The sequence below is a fragment of the Bos taurus genome, chromosome 9, assembly GCF_002263795.3.
Source record: "Bos taurus isolate L1 Dominette 01449 registration number 42190680 breed Hereford chromosome 9, ARS-UCD2.0, whole genome shotgun sequence".
Lineage (NCBI taxonomy): Eukaryota > Metazoa > Chordata > Mammalia > Artiodactyla > Bovidae > Bos > Bos taurus.
This window is the reverse complement of record NC_037336.1, coordinates 81840506-81857295: the sequence shown is the minus strand read 5'-3', so window position 1 is coordinate 81857295 and position 16790 is coordinate 81840506. Positions and strand designations below refer to the sequence as shown.

General features: G+C 39.5%; 1 protein-coding gene across 11 annotated transcripts in view; it reads right to left on the bottom strand.

Moving 5' to 3' along the window:
- The window catches only part of UTRN (utrophin), a 556684-nt gene that overhangs the window by 351042 nt on the left and 188852 nt on the right, over window positions 1-16790 (bottom strand). For all 11 annotated transcript variants that reach the window (XM_010808643.4, XM_015472890.3, XM_010808642.4 and 8 more), the window contains 8 exons: window positions 15239-15409; window positions 13991-14170; window positions 9024-9158; window positions 6203-6352; window positions 4370-4531; window positions 3668-3796; window positions 2574-2747; window positions 238-393 (listed from right to left, as the gene is read on the bottom strand). In XM_010808643.4, coding sequence (XP_010806945.1) covers window positions 238-393; window positions 2574-2747; window positions 3668-3796; window positions 4370-4531; window positions 6203-6352; window positions 9024-9158; window positions 13991-14170; window positions 15239-15409 — 1257 coding nt within the window. The remainder of the gene's footprint in view (window positions 1-237; window positions 394-2573; window positions 2748-3667; window positions 3797-4369; window positions 4532-6202; window positions 6353-9023; window positions 9159-13990; window positions 14171-15238; window positions 15410-16790) is intronic.

Below are 16790 nucleotides of genomic sequence, written 5' to 3'. Positions count from 1 at the left end.
CAAACATGACTGAGCAACTGAACTGAACTGAACTGTCGGCAAGAATCCCTTAGAAGAAATGGAGGGGCCCTCATAGTCAACACACACTTTTAAAGATATATAATAAAAATTATTGAAATAAATGAAAACATGTATTATTGATGCCATAAAATTCAAATAAGCATTCTTCTCCCAGAAGTAAAATTTTAGAATACACAAATGAGAGAGACAGAGGGGCAGTGCACCTGCCCTGCTCACCTGGGCACCCAGGTCATTGTAGAGAACCTTCAGAGAAGTCAGCTGCTCATCCATCCCCTTAGGGTTGTCGGTTTGCTGCTTCTGGACAATGTGCCTTCCTGTTTTGATTACAGTCTCCACTTCAAGCTTGACTTCACTCAAAATTTTATAGAGTTTCTTAAAAATAGAGCCAGACAAATTATACATATTAGTGAAAATGTGGTAACTGGAACCATTTCAGAACATGGATGACAAAGATTGACAGCTAAAAACTAACCATGGAGATCAAAGGGCTTTATCTCTCTCAGATCTGGTTCAAAGAATGAGTAAGATGAAATCAAGGTTGAAATAATTTTTTAAATTCAGATAAGAAAATACACTCATAGAGATTGCCTTTTTTTTAAATAAGACTAGTATAATCTCATAGAGATTATACTAGTCTTATTTGAAAAAAGGCTCAAACCTGTATCTTAAAGGCTTAGGAAAGTACTTGATAATATGAACATTTTTCCTACAAAAAATGGGAAAACATGAAGACTAAAAATTGAAAGTCTAACATTTTTTTAAATTACATTTTTCAAAATCCTAAATGCCATTACTAGAAAAAAGCTAATGCTGGCTATTTCTGGCTGTGGGAATTTGGAAATATTAAGATTCAATTTTTTCTTACAGTTCTCTGAAGTACAAAGTCTACCACAATGAGCACGTTAGTTATATAATGAAAAGACATATAAAACTTCCATACATCAATATGTATATGACCATAGAAAGTTGAAGTTATACAGGTCAAATTCAGAGATGCCCTCATCCTCGTTGCTTTGAAACTGAAAAGCGTTATCCTGGGCAAGTTATCTTATCTCTGTTCATCGTAGTGTTGACCAGAAACACCCATGTGGCATGGCCATGGACTAGATGACACAAGGTCAAGGGCAGTGCTTGCTTTGGTGATCTCTGTGTTCAGTAAATATGCATGTACATTCATACATGCACATGCACACATATTATGTATAAAAATTCATCCTATTTTTTCATCCTTCCATTCATTCCAGTTTTTAAGTAATCAAACAACCTTCAGTATGCAATAGACATGTGGAGATCGCAGTTTTGAAAAGCACAAAGAACTCTTCCCAGACTTTTCTTAACATGTGTCATCTTCAGTTTTCTCATGATTCTTCTCAAGCAGAATACTAATTCTAAGACTGTGAATACTCAGGCACGTGATCTTTAAATTTCTGTGCAACTGAATTTTAAAGTTCAAAATTAAAAGAGTAATAAAGTCTTTTAAATATTTTTTTCTTTTACATCTTAAGTTTAGATTTGATTTAAAATTTTATTTTCCTAGAGAATGATTTTTATGCTACCATATTACTGACATCCATTCTAAGTATAATTTCTTCTTTCACACTTTAGGCTTAAACTTTATAAATTAATATTTAAAATTTTACTTTCTTTGAGAATGAATTTGCTGTACATTGCAATATTCCTGACATTCATTCTAAGTATGGTTCTTCTGGTGGTGGTTTAGTTACTAAGTTGTGTCCGACTCTTGCAACCTCATGGACTGTACCCTGCCAGATTCCTCTTGTCCATGGGATTCTCCAGGCAGGAATACTGGAATGGGTTGCCATTTCCTGGTTCTTCTAGCTAACTCAAATTTATCCTTTCAAATTTAGCTGATTAGTCACATTCTGTCAAAGCCTTCCCCAACTTCATACTGTAATTAAGATATGTTTTCCTCTTGTTTTTAAATCATGTTATATACATGTCTATTTTAGTTTCCTTATCTCATTACACTGTACTTCAGTTCAGTTCAGTTCAGTCACTCAGTCGTGTCTGACTCTTTTCGACCCCATGAATCGCAGCATGCCAGGCCTCCCTGTCCATCACCAACTCCCGGAGTTCACTCAAACTCACGTCCATCAAGTTGGTGATGCCATCCAGCCATCTCATCCTCTGTTGTCCCCTTCTCCTCTTGCTCCCAATCCCTCCCAGCATCAGAGTCTTTTGCAATAAGTCAACTCTTCGCATGAAGTAGCCAAAGTATTGGAGTTTCAGCTTTAGCATCAGTCCTTCCAATGAACACCCAGGACTGATCTCCTTTAGAATGGACTGGTTGGATCTCCTTATACTGTACTAATTGATTTTAATCTCTGCTGTCTCTCTCTCCTATCTCTTCTAATTTCCTAGGAGGAAAGGACCATACTTCTAAATTTCTAACCTGCTTTTCACCATTTTTCCCTATTCTTAGCACATTTTAGACTAACAGCAATTGAACAAACCATGTACATAAGCACTAGATGAAGCCATATTAGCAACAGGAAAACCCACTGGACACATTAACCGCCCAGCGGCCTCACCATACACTTGTCCAGGTGGGTCTGTATGACATCAGGGTCCACATCCCTCACGTCCAGAACATGCAGCTCCGCTTTCACACCATCAAGCACGCGCTTGCAGTCAAGCATGCGCTGTTCAAAGTTAGCAGGCTTCTGGAAAAGCTGGAACTTTGTGGACACCTCTCGAAGTTTCCTCTGTTGGCAGAAATGAAAATAATAATTCACATTAGAATGATAATCTCTCTCAGCAGAGAATATTAGTATAACACATACTTCAAGAAGGGGTAGAATAAAGGAACAATAAAAAATACTCCTTAACAGAAATCTGTGAGGTTGCCTGATCATCTTAAGGAACTGTACAGCCCAGTGTCATGAATTCCTTGACACTCAGGGTCTCAATCTGAAATATAATGAAAGGCTAAGCTAGCCTCTCTATGATGAAAACCACATTAATTTTCTCACCTGTCTGAAAATCACAGTTCAAAAACCTAGAATTCATAATGCCCTTCAACACAAGCTCAAAGTGAAAGTCAGTCTGCTTCTTCCATCACAAGGCTAAGTCCTACTGTGCCCCATGGACTCAGCCTGCCCAGCGTACCAGCCACACCAGTCCCGCTGGAGTGCATGCATGTAGTCGTGTTCAACTCTCTGCAACCCCGTGGACTGTAGCCCACCAGGCTCCTCTGTCCATGAAATTTTCCAGGCAAGAATACTGGAGTGGGTTGCCATTTCCTTCTCCAGGGTACCTTCCCAACCCAGGGATCACACTCATGTCTCCTGCGTCTCCTGCATCGCCAGGCAGATTCTTTACCACTGAGCCTTCAGGGAAGCCTGTACTGATGGAGGTTCTGTGTCAATGGAAAGACTTATACAAAGTGAACTTCTATATTGACATTGCTCTGTCTTCTCAACTCAACTAGAAAATTCAGATCCAATAGTTTCCACCCAAACAACAATTTGTTTCTGCTGCCCACCTTAGGACATAGTGTGCCTTCAACCAGCCCCTTCTTCACATCACAGAGAAGACCAAAAGCATCCCAGTCATCAGTTCTTTCTCATTTTCTTTTTATGCCCAACACACTGAGAAGTAAAAGGAAGCTGCTCTCCCTCCTCACCTGCAGCACATCCATCTGACTTCCTCCCCTGGCAGTCCGGCCCTCTGGGGAGGTCTGGGGTGGAGACCTCGTATTTCTTCTTAACTCCTCTAGAGTCAGCTCATGGGCTGAGATCTCTGCTTGGATTTTCTAGAGAGATTAGAAAAGGAAGAGAATGTCGTTTTTAAGTTTCATAGAGTCATACAACAGGTAAAAACACACTCTGATACAAACTTTAATCAGCGTGCAGCATAATAATAACGTGTGTGTGTGCCCAGTCACTCAGTGGTGTCTGACTCTTTGCAGCCCTATGGACTGTAACCTGCCAGGTTCTGCTGCCCATGGGATCTTCCAGGCAAGAATACTGGCATGGGCTGCCATTTCCTCCTCCAGGATAATAACAATATGGCCACCCATACTGTAGGACTCTGTGCATGGTGCATGAAGGTCTTTGCACTGGTCATTTTGAATGCTCACCAATTATTTACAAAGACAGAATTTTCCCAATTTCATAGCTAAGAAAATTAGAATTTTTAAATGGTGGCCATTCACTAGGATCTCACATAAAAACTATGAGAACCCCCAAACCCACATGCTCCCCTGTAAGGTCAGCCTCTCTCATTGACTCTGGGTTGAATGGCGGGCAGGGCTGGTTCCCATGCAGGTGAGATGATTACAGATGCTCCCTTTATGACTGGAACACCCTCACAACCATGGCAGTACCTGGGCTTCTTGAGGAACTTGGAAGGCATCTACCCTGTCAGTCAAGTACGTTGTGAGCTGCTTGTCCAGCTCCCCTAAGCTCTCCTGCAAGACCTGAAGCATGTGGTCAGTTTCCCGCAGGACCTGGAGCTGCTTTTCCAAAGAAATCTGCTTGCTCTCTGCCTACAGGAGGGGAAATGTAATCATTAGTCTCTCAGCACAAACAGAAATGGCTGAATATAAGAAAACCCTTGTGTTCTAACCACCAAGAAAAAGAGCAAACTATAAAAGCACTACTTCAAGACTTTGGCCTGCACTATAAACAATAATTAGCAAAATGGTGAAATTGTCCTTCTAATACCTTATGCATCTTGCAGGAAATTACTTCTTTCTATATATGTAACATGACAAAATAGGAAAATGCTTTTGCAGGCACTATGTTAAGTGAAATAAGTCAGAGGGTAAAGGACAAATACTGTATCACCTACTTATATGGGGAATCTAAAAAAATAACAAAAACAAGAAAAAAACAAAACAAACAAAAACAAACACCAAGCTAATAGAAACAGAGAATTGGTGGTTGCTAGAGGCTGGGGGCAGGGAGTAGGCAAAAAGGGTGACGAGGATCAAAAGTTACAAGCTTCTAGTTATAAATATATCAGTCATGTCGAAGTGATATAAGGCATGATGGTTATGGTTAACAATACTGTATTGAGAGATTAGATCTCAGAAGTCCTCATATTGCAACTATGTATCATACCAGAGGTTAACTAGTCTTATAGTGGTAATTAATTTCTGCTGCTGCTGCTAAGTCATTTCAGTCATGTCCGACTCTGTGCGACCCCACAGAAGGCAGCCCACCAGGCTCCCCTGTCCCTGGGATTCTCCAGGCAAGAACACTGGAGTGGGTTGCCATTTCCTTCTCCAATGCATGAAAGTGAAAAAGTGAAAGTGAAGTCGCTCAGTCGTGTCCGACTCTTAGCGCACCATGGACTGGAGCATACCAGGCTCCTCCATCCATGGGATTTTTCAGGCAAGAGTATTGGAGTGGGGTGCCATCGCCTTCTCTAATTAATTTCTAATGTATACAAAAATCAGATCATTATGTTATACACCTGAAACTAATAAATGTCATATATCACTTATACCTCAATAAAAAAAGGGGGAAATGTAAAGATTTTTTACGTAACATACTAAAATAAAGGAAAAAATAAAAATATGCCATTTATTAGACATTTAGGGCATTTTTAGGACTCAATAAAAAAGCCTATAAACAAAAATATAAAATATAACAGAATGTCTATAAATAGAGTGAATACATAAATCTCTATTTTTCCAAAGTTTACCAAAGTTCTACAGATATGCATAGTATCGAACCACTATTTGTTGCACTTTGGGGTTAAGTTTGAAGCTATTCATGATCTAATCATCAACAGTTATTTTTTAATATGTGTCTAAAACCTTCTAATACCCACTTATCCCTTCTATAAAGACAGTCTCCTTTCTTTGCTTACTGATATGAACATGCATGTTTGATACATTCTGAGTATATATCTAAGAGACAATGAATGGCTCTAATGTTTACTCGGATAATATGAGTTATTATCTTTATATAAAACTGTAATATAATCCTTAAAGAAAATTAAATAGTTCACAAGTAGCAACAATCTCAAAATTAAAAACTTTTTAATCATTAAGTTCTGCGTGCCTTATAAAGTCTGCTCCTCTCCACCTAGTATTTCAATGTCCTCAGCACCCCCATTGGTAACCAACTTTTCCCCTTGGTATAAGTTTTTGAGGTCAGCTCCATATCATAAACATTTAACCAACACTCAAGCGTGGCTCCATTCTTACCAGGTGACTGAGATCTTCATATCGACTGTTGAAAGCCTCCAGTTTCTCACTGATTATGTCATCAAGGATTCCTCCATCAATCAGAGTCTGGCCAAGTTCCCGAATCTGGGTGCGATTGTCTGCTGGATGTCGCAAAACAGATTCTAAAGACTGGACAGGGACAAAGAAAAACAAAGAATGCATTTACCAAGGCAAAATATATCAACGATCCTAAAATTGTTCACTTTTTTAAGACAAGCACTGTATGATATCACATATATGTAGAATCTTTAAAAAGTCAAATTCATGGAAACAGGCACTTGCTGGGGGCGGTGGGTGGAGGAGAAGGGGAGAAATTGGCCAAAGGGTAAACATTTCCAACAATAAAATGAATAAATTCTGGGTGTGTAATATATAGCATGGTGATTATAGTTAACAAAACTGTATAATATATTTGAAAGTTGCTAAGAGAGTTGAAGGAAATGGCAACCCATTCCAGTGTTCTTGCCTGGAGAATCCCAGGGACGGGGGAGCCTGGTGGGCTGCCGTCTATGGGGTCGCACAGAGTCAGACACGACTAAAGCGACTTAGCAGCAGCAGCAGCAAGAGAGTAGATCTTAAAGGTTTTCACCACAAAAAATAAACGGTAATTATGTAAAGCAATAGAGATTTAACTAACCCTGTTGTGGTAATCATTTTTCAATATATGAGTGTATCAAATCAATCCACTGTACATCTTAAGCTTACACAATATTATATGCCAATTGTATCTCAATAAAATTGGAAGAAAAAACAAAATTGTTCATTTTTTTAAAGAAATAATTCTGCCTTCTAGAAATCTATCAAAGGAACAAGATCACAAATAATTAGATAAAATAAATAAAACAGAATTCCACATGAATGATGATATGATAAATCCACAAAAATAATTTCAATAATTATTAATTACATAGAGAAATGTTCATGGTATGATTCAAAGTTTAAAAACAAAAAACAATTATTATACAAATAGCATTATTTCAAACTGTTATTAATTACATTATTAAAAAATAGGTTCTTATTTTTCTACAACATATATAAAATGCAAGGCACTGTTTTATACACACACACACACACACACACACACATATATATACATGTGTGTGTGTTAGTCACTCAGTTGTGTCCAACTCTTTGCAACCCCATGGACGTTAGCCCACCAGACTCCTCTGTCCATGGAATTCTCCAGGCAAGGATACTGGAGTGGGTTGCCACTTTCTCCTCCAATATACACACACACACACATACACACATAAATCTAATCATCGGGCTAAATACTATTTTCATATTACAGATGGGAAAACTGAAGCTCAGAGATATTAAGTAATTTGCCAACATACACACAGTAAAAAGAAGAGCTAAGGATTCCAACTTGGCTCCTAAGCTCCAAAGCCTTTGATCCCACCACTAAAAGTACTACTTTTCAGCATGTAGATGTAAAAATAATAAGAAAAATAATTCTAAAGAAGTACACTAAAATGTTTTAAAGTGTTATCTTAGACTTGACTTTATACTTTTCTCCATGTTCCATATTTTTAGAATGTATATTTTAACTCTCATGTTAGGAAAGTATGTGTTTTTAAAATAAGCTTTGATTTTTTTTTAATACATTCAGCCTCTGACTCTATTTTATCTGAGAAATGACATCTTCTCTCCAGCAGAGCATGTGGTTCCTAGAATTTAGATACCACATCTGACCTATTTCAAAAGCATCAAAAGAACTGATGCTTTTGAACTATGGTGTTGGGGAAGACTCTTGAGAGCCCCTTGGACTCCAAGGAAATCCAACCAGTCGATTCTGAAGATCAGCCCTGGGATTTCTTTGGAAGGAATGATGCTAAAACTGAAACTCCAGTACTTTGGCCACCTCATGAGAAGACAACTCTTTGGAAAAGACTCTGATGCTGGGAGGGATTGGGGGCAGGAGGAAAAGGGGACGCCAGAGGATGAGATGGCCGGATGGCATAACCGACACGATGGACGTGAGTCTGAATGAACTCCGGGAGTTGGTGATGGACAGGGAGGCCTGGTGTGCTGCGATTCATGGGGTCACAAAGAGTCGGACATGACTGAGCAACTGAACTGAACTGAACTCTGACCTATTTCTGACCTTTAATCCAGTCATCTACTTAATCACTTCACCACTTTCCGTTCTTACAGTTTTAAAAGCACAGCTACAATCTTCCTCTTTTAAGAAAATCTGTTCTCTCCACACTTTATTCCACCTAAGAAAGTTACTAAGTTATCATGCGCCACAGGCTGTGTTGGTAACTGGGGAACAACAGAAAATTCAGGCACATTTCTTGGCCTCAAGGAGCTCACGTTCAGGCATGGGGATAGGATCCCAGGCCTCTAACACTGCCGTTTTCAATCTGTCCTCCAACTTTTCACATCTGAAGAAAACAGAGTAGGAGTCACTGTAAATACAGTGGCTCCTTGCCATGTCTAAGGAGCAAAAATAACTTCATGAAGAAACGAGAGAGCAACTGTCCTAATAACATAAGGCAGAGTCTTATCCAGGGACTGGTAAAAAGAATCTGGAGAATCACTAGAGTGCTTTATGGTATCTAAAATGTACTAATCAGAAAACAACTAACCATCTCATGAGGCTGAGTTAGTGGCTCACCAATAATCTAAATATATGATGGTATGAATATTTCAGGCAATGCAAGAAAAGACAAGTTACACCAAAAACCACGGAGGAAGCAAAAGCGTTTGCTGGCAAAAGGCATTATGTTCCTCATTTGAATTCTCTTTCAGCCTCACTGCAACAAAAAGCTCCACTCAGAGCGCAGGCTCCTACCTCCAGGGCTTCGCTGACAGCTTCTGTCTTCTCAGGCAGGGCTTCTGTGCTCTTCATGCGCTCTTCCAAAGTGTTTAGCCAGGTGGTCTCAAGATCCAAATAGTGAAGCAGTTCAATCCAGCAAGACCATACCTCCTGAAACAGGTGCGGAAAAGTTAGACAAGACACGAAGCCATTTAGAGATACAGTGCATCTCTACGACTGCGCATTCTCTCTAATCAAGAATAATTTCATTTAGACATGAGTATAAATGGGCGTTCAGAAACTGATGAAGCTGGAATTTCAAACAAGTGGAATAAAATCAAATTCTTCAATTAATTGTATTAGACCAGTTAGAGGGAAAGTCAGTCAGTCCCTCAGTCGTGTCCGACTCTTTGTGACTGCATCAACTAGCGTGCCAGGCTCTTCTGTCCATGGAATTCTCCAGGCAAGAATAGTGGAGAGGGCAGCCCTTTCCTTCTCCAGGGAATCTTCCAGACCCAGGGATCGATCCTGAGTCTCCTGCATTGCTGGCAGATTCTTTACCATCTGAGCCACAAGGGGAGCCCAAATGGAGGAAGGTGGAAGGCAAAGAGCAATTAGCTGCCTCACCTTTTTACCCTAAGATAAATTCCAAGGGTCTGTTTAAATGCCAAAAATAAAATTATGTAATTAGTAGAAGAAGCCAGGAGGGAAACACTATTATTATGGTTTTTTTTAATAGAAAGTTTTAAAAAATATACTCAGACTTATAACTCTTTTTAACAACTATAAAGGAAACTGGAATTCCCTGGGGACCACCGTACTCCTATATAGACTTTTTCCAACTTTTTTCTAAATTCATATTAATGTGTCTGTATATGAAGAGAACCATATTTATCCAAATTGGAGTTTTACTATGCTTACTATATTAGCTGCTTCCCAGGTGGCTCAGTGGAAAAGAATCCACCTGTAATGCATGGGACCCAAGAGATATGGGTTTGATCCATGGCTCGGGAAGATCCCCTAGAGAAGGAAATGGCAACCCACTCCAGTATTCTTGCCTATGAAATCCCATGGACAGGGGAGCCAGGTGAGCTATAGTCCATGGGGTCACAAGAGTTGGACACAACTTATTTTACTAAACAATAACAGCAATGCTATTAGTTGGGATTGACTTACTCCCTATTCCTATGGGGAGTTGGGTGTTAGAGCATGAATTTATCCTCCAGTTCCTAAGAGTAAAATTATGGGAGGAACATGCCCCTTGGAAGAGCCTATCTGACTGATAAATTTAGGAGACAGAGCTCAGCATGGAGTCTCCTGCATTGGTCCTCTTTCAGACCCACTGAGAGAGGACACATTTTAGCATGGACTCCATGTGAGATATTCTTACCATGTCAGGGGTCAGCCAATTTTCCTATAAAAGGCCAGATAGTAAATATTTTAGGTTTTACAGACCACATTTGGTCTCTGTCACAGATTCTTCTTTGTTTAGTCTTTCTGTCTGTGTTGTTTTGTTTTTAACAATGCTTTTAAAATATACAAACAATTTTTAGCTCCTGGGCCATACAAAAACAGCCACAAAGCAGATTTGACCTTTAGGCTATAATCTGCCAACTCCTGACTAAGACTGGAAGGGAAAAGAGGTTTCTTGTCCCCCAAATTTCTATAGGCAGGAAGCAGGCTGAGAGATGTACTCAGCTGAGGGACTTCCCTGGTGGTCCACTGGCTAAAACTCTGCGCTCCCAATGCAAGGGTCCTGGGTTCGATCCCTGGTCAGGGAACGAGATCCCACATGCAGCAATTAAGAGTTCTCATGCCACAACTAAAGACTCCGCATGCTGTAACTAAGACCTGGCACAGCCAAATAAATAAATATTTAAAAAGAAAGAAAGAAATCTGCTGTAAAAAAGTCATAAAACTGGTGGAGAGAGACCTGGAGGAGAGGCCATCAGGAAAGTTCCAGCTGAGATCCCACTTGAACGCAGCAGCGACCTGAGTGGAATATCCATAAACCACACGGAGCAGAAGAGCCACCCAGCTCAGCCAAATCATCCCACAAAACCATAAAAATTAATAAATGGGTGCTTCTGCAAGCTATTACATTTGGGAGAGCTTTGTTATGCAGCCATGAATAACTGAAACATGAGAGTATACACTAAAAATATAAAAACATGTTTGGGAAGATTAAACACCATCTTCTGGATAACAGTTACTTCAAGAGAGGGATCAAGAGATGGGATGGAATGGGAAAGAAGGGAACAGGTTCTGTAATGCCAATGTATTCTATTTTAAAAACAAGATCTGGAAAAATTTGGGGAAATGTTAACATTAGCTATATCTGAGGGATGTATTTATAGGTGTTAGTAATATCATCTGTACTCTTCAAGAAGTTTGTAATACTTCATAATTTAAAACACTTTAAAGGAATATAGAAATAATCAAGGTAATAAAGTTGGACTCTTCAGAAGAAAGGCATCCTTACTTTAATTTAGAAATTTGGGCTGTTTCTACCCAAGGTCCATAATTCTGAGTGCTTGCATTCAAATCTCTTTCTTTTTGCCACTTTTCCATTCAAAGATACCAAGGTGTCATCTCTTCTCTTTTATCTATATTGTTTTCTTACACTTTTCCTTTATTCTCTTAAGCTAATTCTCTCAAATTAATTCCCAAATAATTCTAAAAGTATTTCTCAAAGCAATACTAAAACCTTGAAATATTTTCATTCTTCATTCTCAAACTATCACCTCTGGGTGATAAAGACACCATGAAGAAATGACACAGAATTTATGGTGGTCTTTCATTAGCTTGGGATACCTTGGGACTCTATTATTTAAACATATGGTGAGAAGCTATTTTGGCTATAAATAAACAGGAAAACAAAGAAATAAAAGCAAAATCATGGATGGTTAGGACAGAAAAGACAAGACTGTAGTAGAACTCAATTCCAGGATCATCCAGCGGGACTTCAGATTAGCCATACATAATGTTACACACATGTTCACAGAATTTTAAATTCTCAGATGAGTAACCTCAGGCGTTTCATGTTAGACAATATCTTAATAAAGAATGAAGTAGCATTTGACTTGCAGCTTCCTTACTGTGACTTGATTAGCAGCAGTGCCTGTGTAATCCAAATTACACACAATTTATCTTAGCACAGGTCTTCCCTGGTAGCTCAGACAGTAAAGAATCCACCTGCAATGTGGGAGACCTGGGTTCCGTCCCTGTGTTCGGAAGATCCTCTGGAGGAGGGCATGGCAACCCATTCCAGTATTCTTGCCTGGAGAATCCCATGGACAGAGGAGACTGGCAGGCTACAGTCCATGGGGTCACAAAGAGCCGGACACAACCGAGCAACAAAGCACACAACACACATTTTAGCACAAAAGAGATTCAGAAAGAGTGACTAATGAGTGAATTTACTTTATAGATTACAATTGTCAGTGACATTTTAGGATTTATCACAATAGAATCATTTGTTTTAGGTTGAACTGAATTTAAATTAAAACTGCTATAAATTGAAGAGCTTCTTCAGAGAAGGCAATGGCACCCCACTCCAGTACTCCTGCCTGGAAAATCCCATGGACGGAGGAGCCTGGAAGGCTGCAGTCCATGGGGTCACTGAGGGTCGGACACAACTGAGCAACTTCCCTTTCACTTTTCACTTTCATGCATTGGAGAAGGAAATGGCAACCCACTCCAGTGTTCTTGCCTGGAGAATCCCAGGGACGGGGGAGCCTGGTGGGCTTCCGTCTATGGGGTCACACAGAGTCGGACACGACTGAAGTGACTTAGCAGCAGCAGTAGCAGTAGAAGAGCTTCTTAAGTTTTTTCAATGAGATGTAACAAAAATCACACATATGAAAACAAACAAGCAAACACTTAATATTAAAAACAACTTCACAGAATCATCTACATCTTAAAGCCAATGGCCAAGGTACAGGAAATGGCCCAGCAAAAATACCAGCACATTCAAGTTAGTGTTTCCTTCATTCTCAGTAAAACCTATATTTTGTGTTCAGTTACTCAGTCACATCTGACTCTTTGAGACTCCACGGACTATAGCCTGCTAGGCTCCTCTATCCATGGAATTTTCCAGGCAAGTAAACTGGAGTGGGTTGCTTTTTCCTACTCCAGGGGATCTTCCCAACCCAGGGATTGAACCAGCATCTCCTAAACTGGCAGGCAGATTCTTTACCACTGTACTGTCTGAAAAGCCAAGGTAATCACCACCTATCTATAATTTCTTTTAATAAAATATAAGTGGGAAGGTATAACATTAAGTATTACAGTATCATTCTGGAATTTTAAAATGACACATGTACACATTTTTAACAATTACACATATTAAGCAGATACAAACTGTAATTTCCAAAAAATATTTTAAAAATTAAGCTCTGAAATTTTTGGCTTATAAAAATAACCTTAAATGCAGGATGTCAAAAAGTTTAAATAACTATTATGATGGTCAGCCACATATAAGCCACATTTCTTTCAAGTTTAAAGTACCTCTCTAAGAACTAGGCTAATGGTTGATTCTTCATTTATAAATTTAGACACCACTGTAAAAAAGAAACCTCAGTTCATCTCTGTGTACTACCAGGCAAAAAAAGAGGAAGTACTCATTGTACATTGTTTTAGAATTTCAGAACAGGAACAGACCCCACAGACCATCGGTATTATGAAAACCTTGCTTTCACATTTAGTCTATGTCTAAAGCTAAGAAGAAACTTTTCCAAGAACCTTCCACCAACTGCAGTCAGAGCCTTATATCCAATTTTCTTTTCTCTCTGCTTCATTTTTATCAACCTATTACCTAAATTATCATCTAATAATATAGTGTAACTATTATTATTGCCAATCATTATCTCAATCATTAAAGAACTACTTTTATGATATAGTATTTGAAAAGAAAAATGGAGGGGTTTTTTCCAAGATACGGAAACAGCCAGTACATTACAGAGTTTGAATCTCAGAAAGGCATCTGAGAAAAGATCCCGTACCTCCAGGGTGTGGCACTTTCCTCGAATTCTATTACAAAGAAGTTGGTAATTCTCCAGCACGACATTCAGCTCAGATGTCAGCTCCTGGCCACCAGAGGGCACTTTTGCAGCTAGTAACTTGATGCTGTCCTTGAGAATCTTCACTCGCACCTCCTTCTGCAGCACGTCCTCTTTCGCCCTCTGTTCCAACACAGAATGAACTTAAAAATCAGCTCCCTGTCTCAGTAACCAATTTCTTCTTCAAAAAATAACCAAACCAAAACTAAAACATCCAGATGATTCTAACTACCTAGTTGGAACTATAGAGTACTTTTTGAAATAAGAGTGCTAACTACAACAGCAGAAATTAATACAACATTGTAAAGCAATTATGTGAAGTGAAAGTTGCTCAGTCGTGTCTGACTCTTTGCTACCCCATGGATTATACAGTCCACGGAATTCTCCAGGCCAAAATACTGGAGTGGGTAGCCTTTCCCTTGCATTGGTAAAACATAATCCTTTTAAAAACTATCTGCGCAGAGACTTTTTGCTTTTGTTATACTTATAGGCAAGGTGCAACTCATTTTTTTTTTAAGTAGCTTTCAAGACACTCTGTCCTTTGGCCTCAACACTGAAGGACTTTACTGTCTGGGAATGATATCCAGTTCTTTTCGTATATATAAAAAAGAGACTGGGCAAGGCTATTGACACGGGAATGTAAGTTTACAAGCAATACATCCTGTGGACCCCACTGACATTGAATCCCTTGACAATATTCCTATGACTATTCTTACCTGCCCCAGTGAAATGTGTGGTATTCATGTGTGCCCTATGTATTAGCTGGAAGAATATGGCTGGTGAAATAAACACAGCTCCCAACTGAAATGGGTAAGTCTCGCTTGTTCCTTATGAAAAATAATTCTTCCTGACAATACTGGGAAATAAACAGTGGTGATGGTTACACAACATTGTGAATATAAAACTGAGGCCAGTAAATGAGTCATTCTCTGCAGCTCCTCAAGATTGTAACACAGAAGACTTTGTCAGGGGCCCTCATGGACTCAACTCATGGCCGAAGTTCCACACGTGGAGTCTCAACTTCCTACCCCTACCCAAATCATTAATGGTAGCTGCCCTTCTACTTGTTTGAAATTTTCCTGTGAGAGATTTTATGTACATACTACCCTCTAAGGCTAGGTAGATGACTGACTGGTTTAAACAGAGGAGCTGAGATATCAAGCCCCTTGACCCTAACTGCCCCAGGCTCACCTTCATTTCTTCCACAGCACTCTCAAGTTCTTCTGGTGACTTGTATTCAAAGTCCCTCTCCAGGTAGTCCTCTTCTGCCTGGGTCATCCATTCCTGCATCTCCGCCAAGTCTTTTTTCAGGTTCACCACTTTTTCCTGACTTTCCGACAACCTATTTTTTTTAATAGCAATCTACAAAGGAAAAGTCATTCGCTCAAATAAACAAATATTAATATATTAAATGTCAACTTCTAGTCTTTAATATCTAAAGACAGAGTAATAAGTTTCCACCAAGAATCTCAAGATTTAAAAGTTAGATGAAGCCCTTAATACATTTGGTCCTGATGCTGTGGAATATAAGCAATAATGAAAACAACAATTATAACTGGGATTCACTATCACATTTTGGACATTAATGTGGAAATATCTAGTATAATTTTGAAAATGCAACCGAAGGACTCTAACTTACATCAATAAAAGCATACATCTCAAGGAAATCTATTAACTGAAGCAGCCAAAATGTCCATTTTCTCCTTCTTAACAGGATTCCGCATTAAAACTGCATTTTTAGAAAACAGAGAAGAGGGACTTCGCTGGTGGTCCAGTGGTTAAGAATGTGCCGGCTAATGCAGGGGTCACAGGTCTGGGAAAATTCCACATGCCGCAGGGCAACTAACCACTGACGGCTAACATGCATGCACCATAAATACTAAAGTCCACATCCCTAGAGCCCGCGCTCTGCCACAAGAGAAGCCACTGCAATGACAAGCCCATGCGCTGCAACTAGAGAGAAGTCCCTGCTCTCCACAACTAGAGAAAACCCGCAGCCACAAAGATCCGGCACAGCCAAAACTAAATAAATCAAAAATAATTCAAAAAATAGAGAAGAGAAGACTACTACTAAAGATATTCATAAAACACTGCTTTACAAAACTTGGGTTTTGATAACCTGCTCTACTGGTATATTTCACGGAGCTACAAAAAAGTTACATTAGAAGATAGATATGTGTCTGAATCTGGTTCAATAACTTTGTCAACTATTTCAGGGAGCCTGAAAGCACCCTTCAGAGAGATCCTACCTCTAACCACACACTGATTTCTACTGTGAAAGAAGATATCATACCACGTAGATCATCCAGGACTCATTTCACTATTCAACTTCCCGCTCAAATGAAATCTCACGGTACTGGTCACCTTGCCAGGGCTTGGTTGGCCGTGAAACTGATGGTGACGGAAGGGCAGTACAGGAATAGGATGGCTCTCACAAGAATAAGGGGGAATTCTTACTGGCTTTCCTGTTCCACTGCCCAAACAGGGTCATGGTCATAAAAATAGACGGGCACTAAACAAGGGCTTGGATTTCACTGCCCAACATGGAACTCAGAAAGCCTACTGCCAGCAACCCACAACAGCCCTGCTGAGCAACACTTCAACCTGATGAGCTTTAAAAAAAAGGAAATACAGATTTCGGGGACCCACATTCCCCAAATTCTTTTCACAAGTAGTCAGTTATATACAATTTTCATGGAGTCTCAGAGAAGTAAGAAAGATAAAGACACTGCAGCAAACTTCT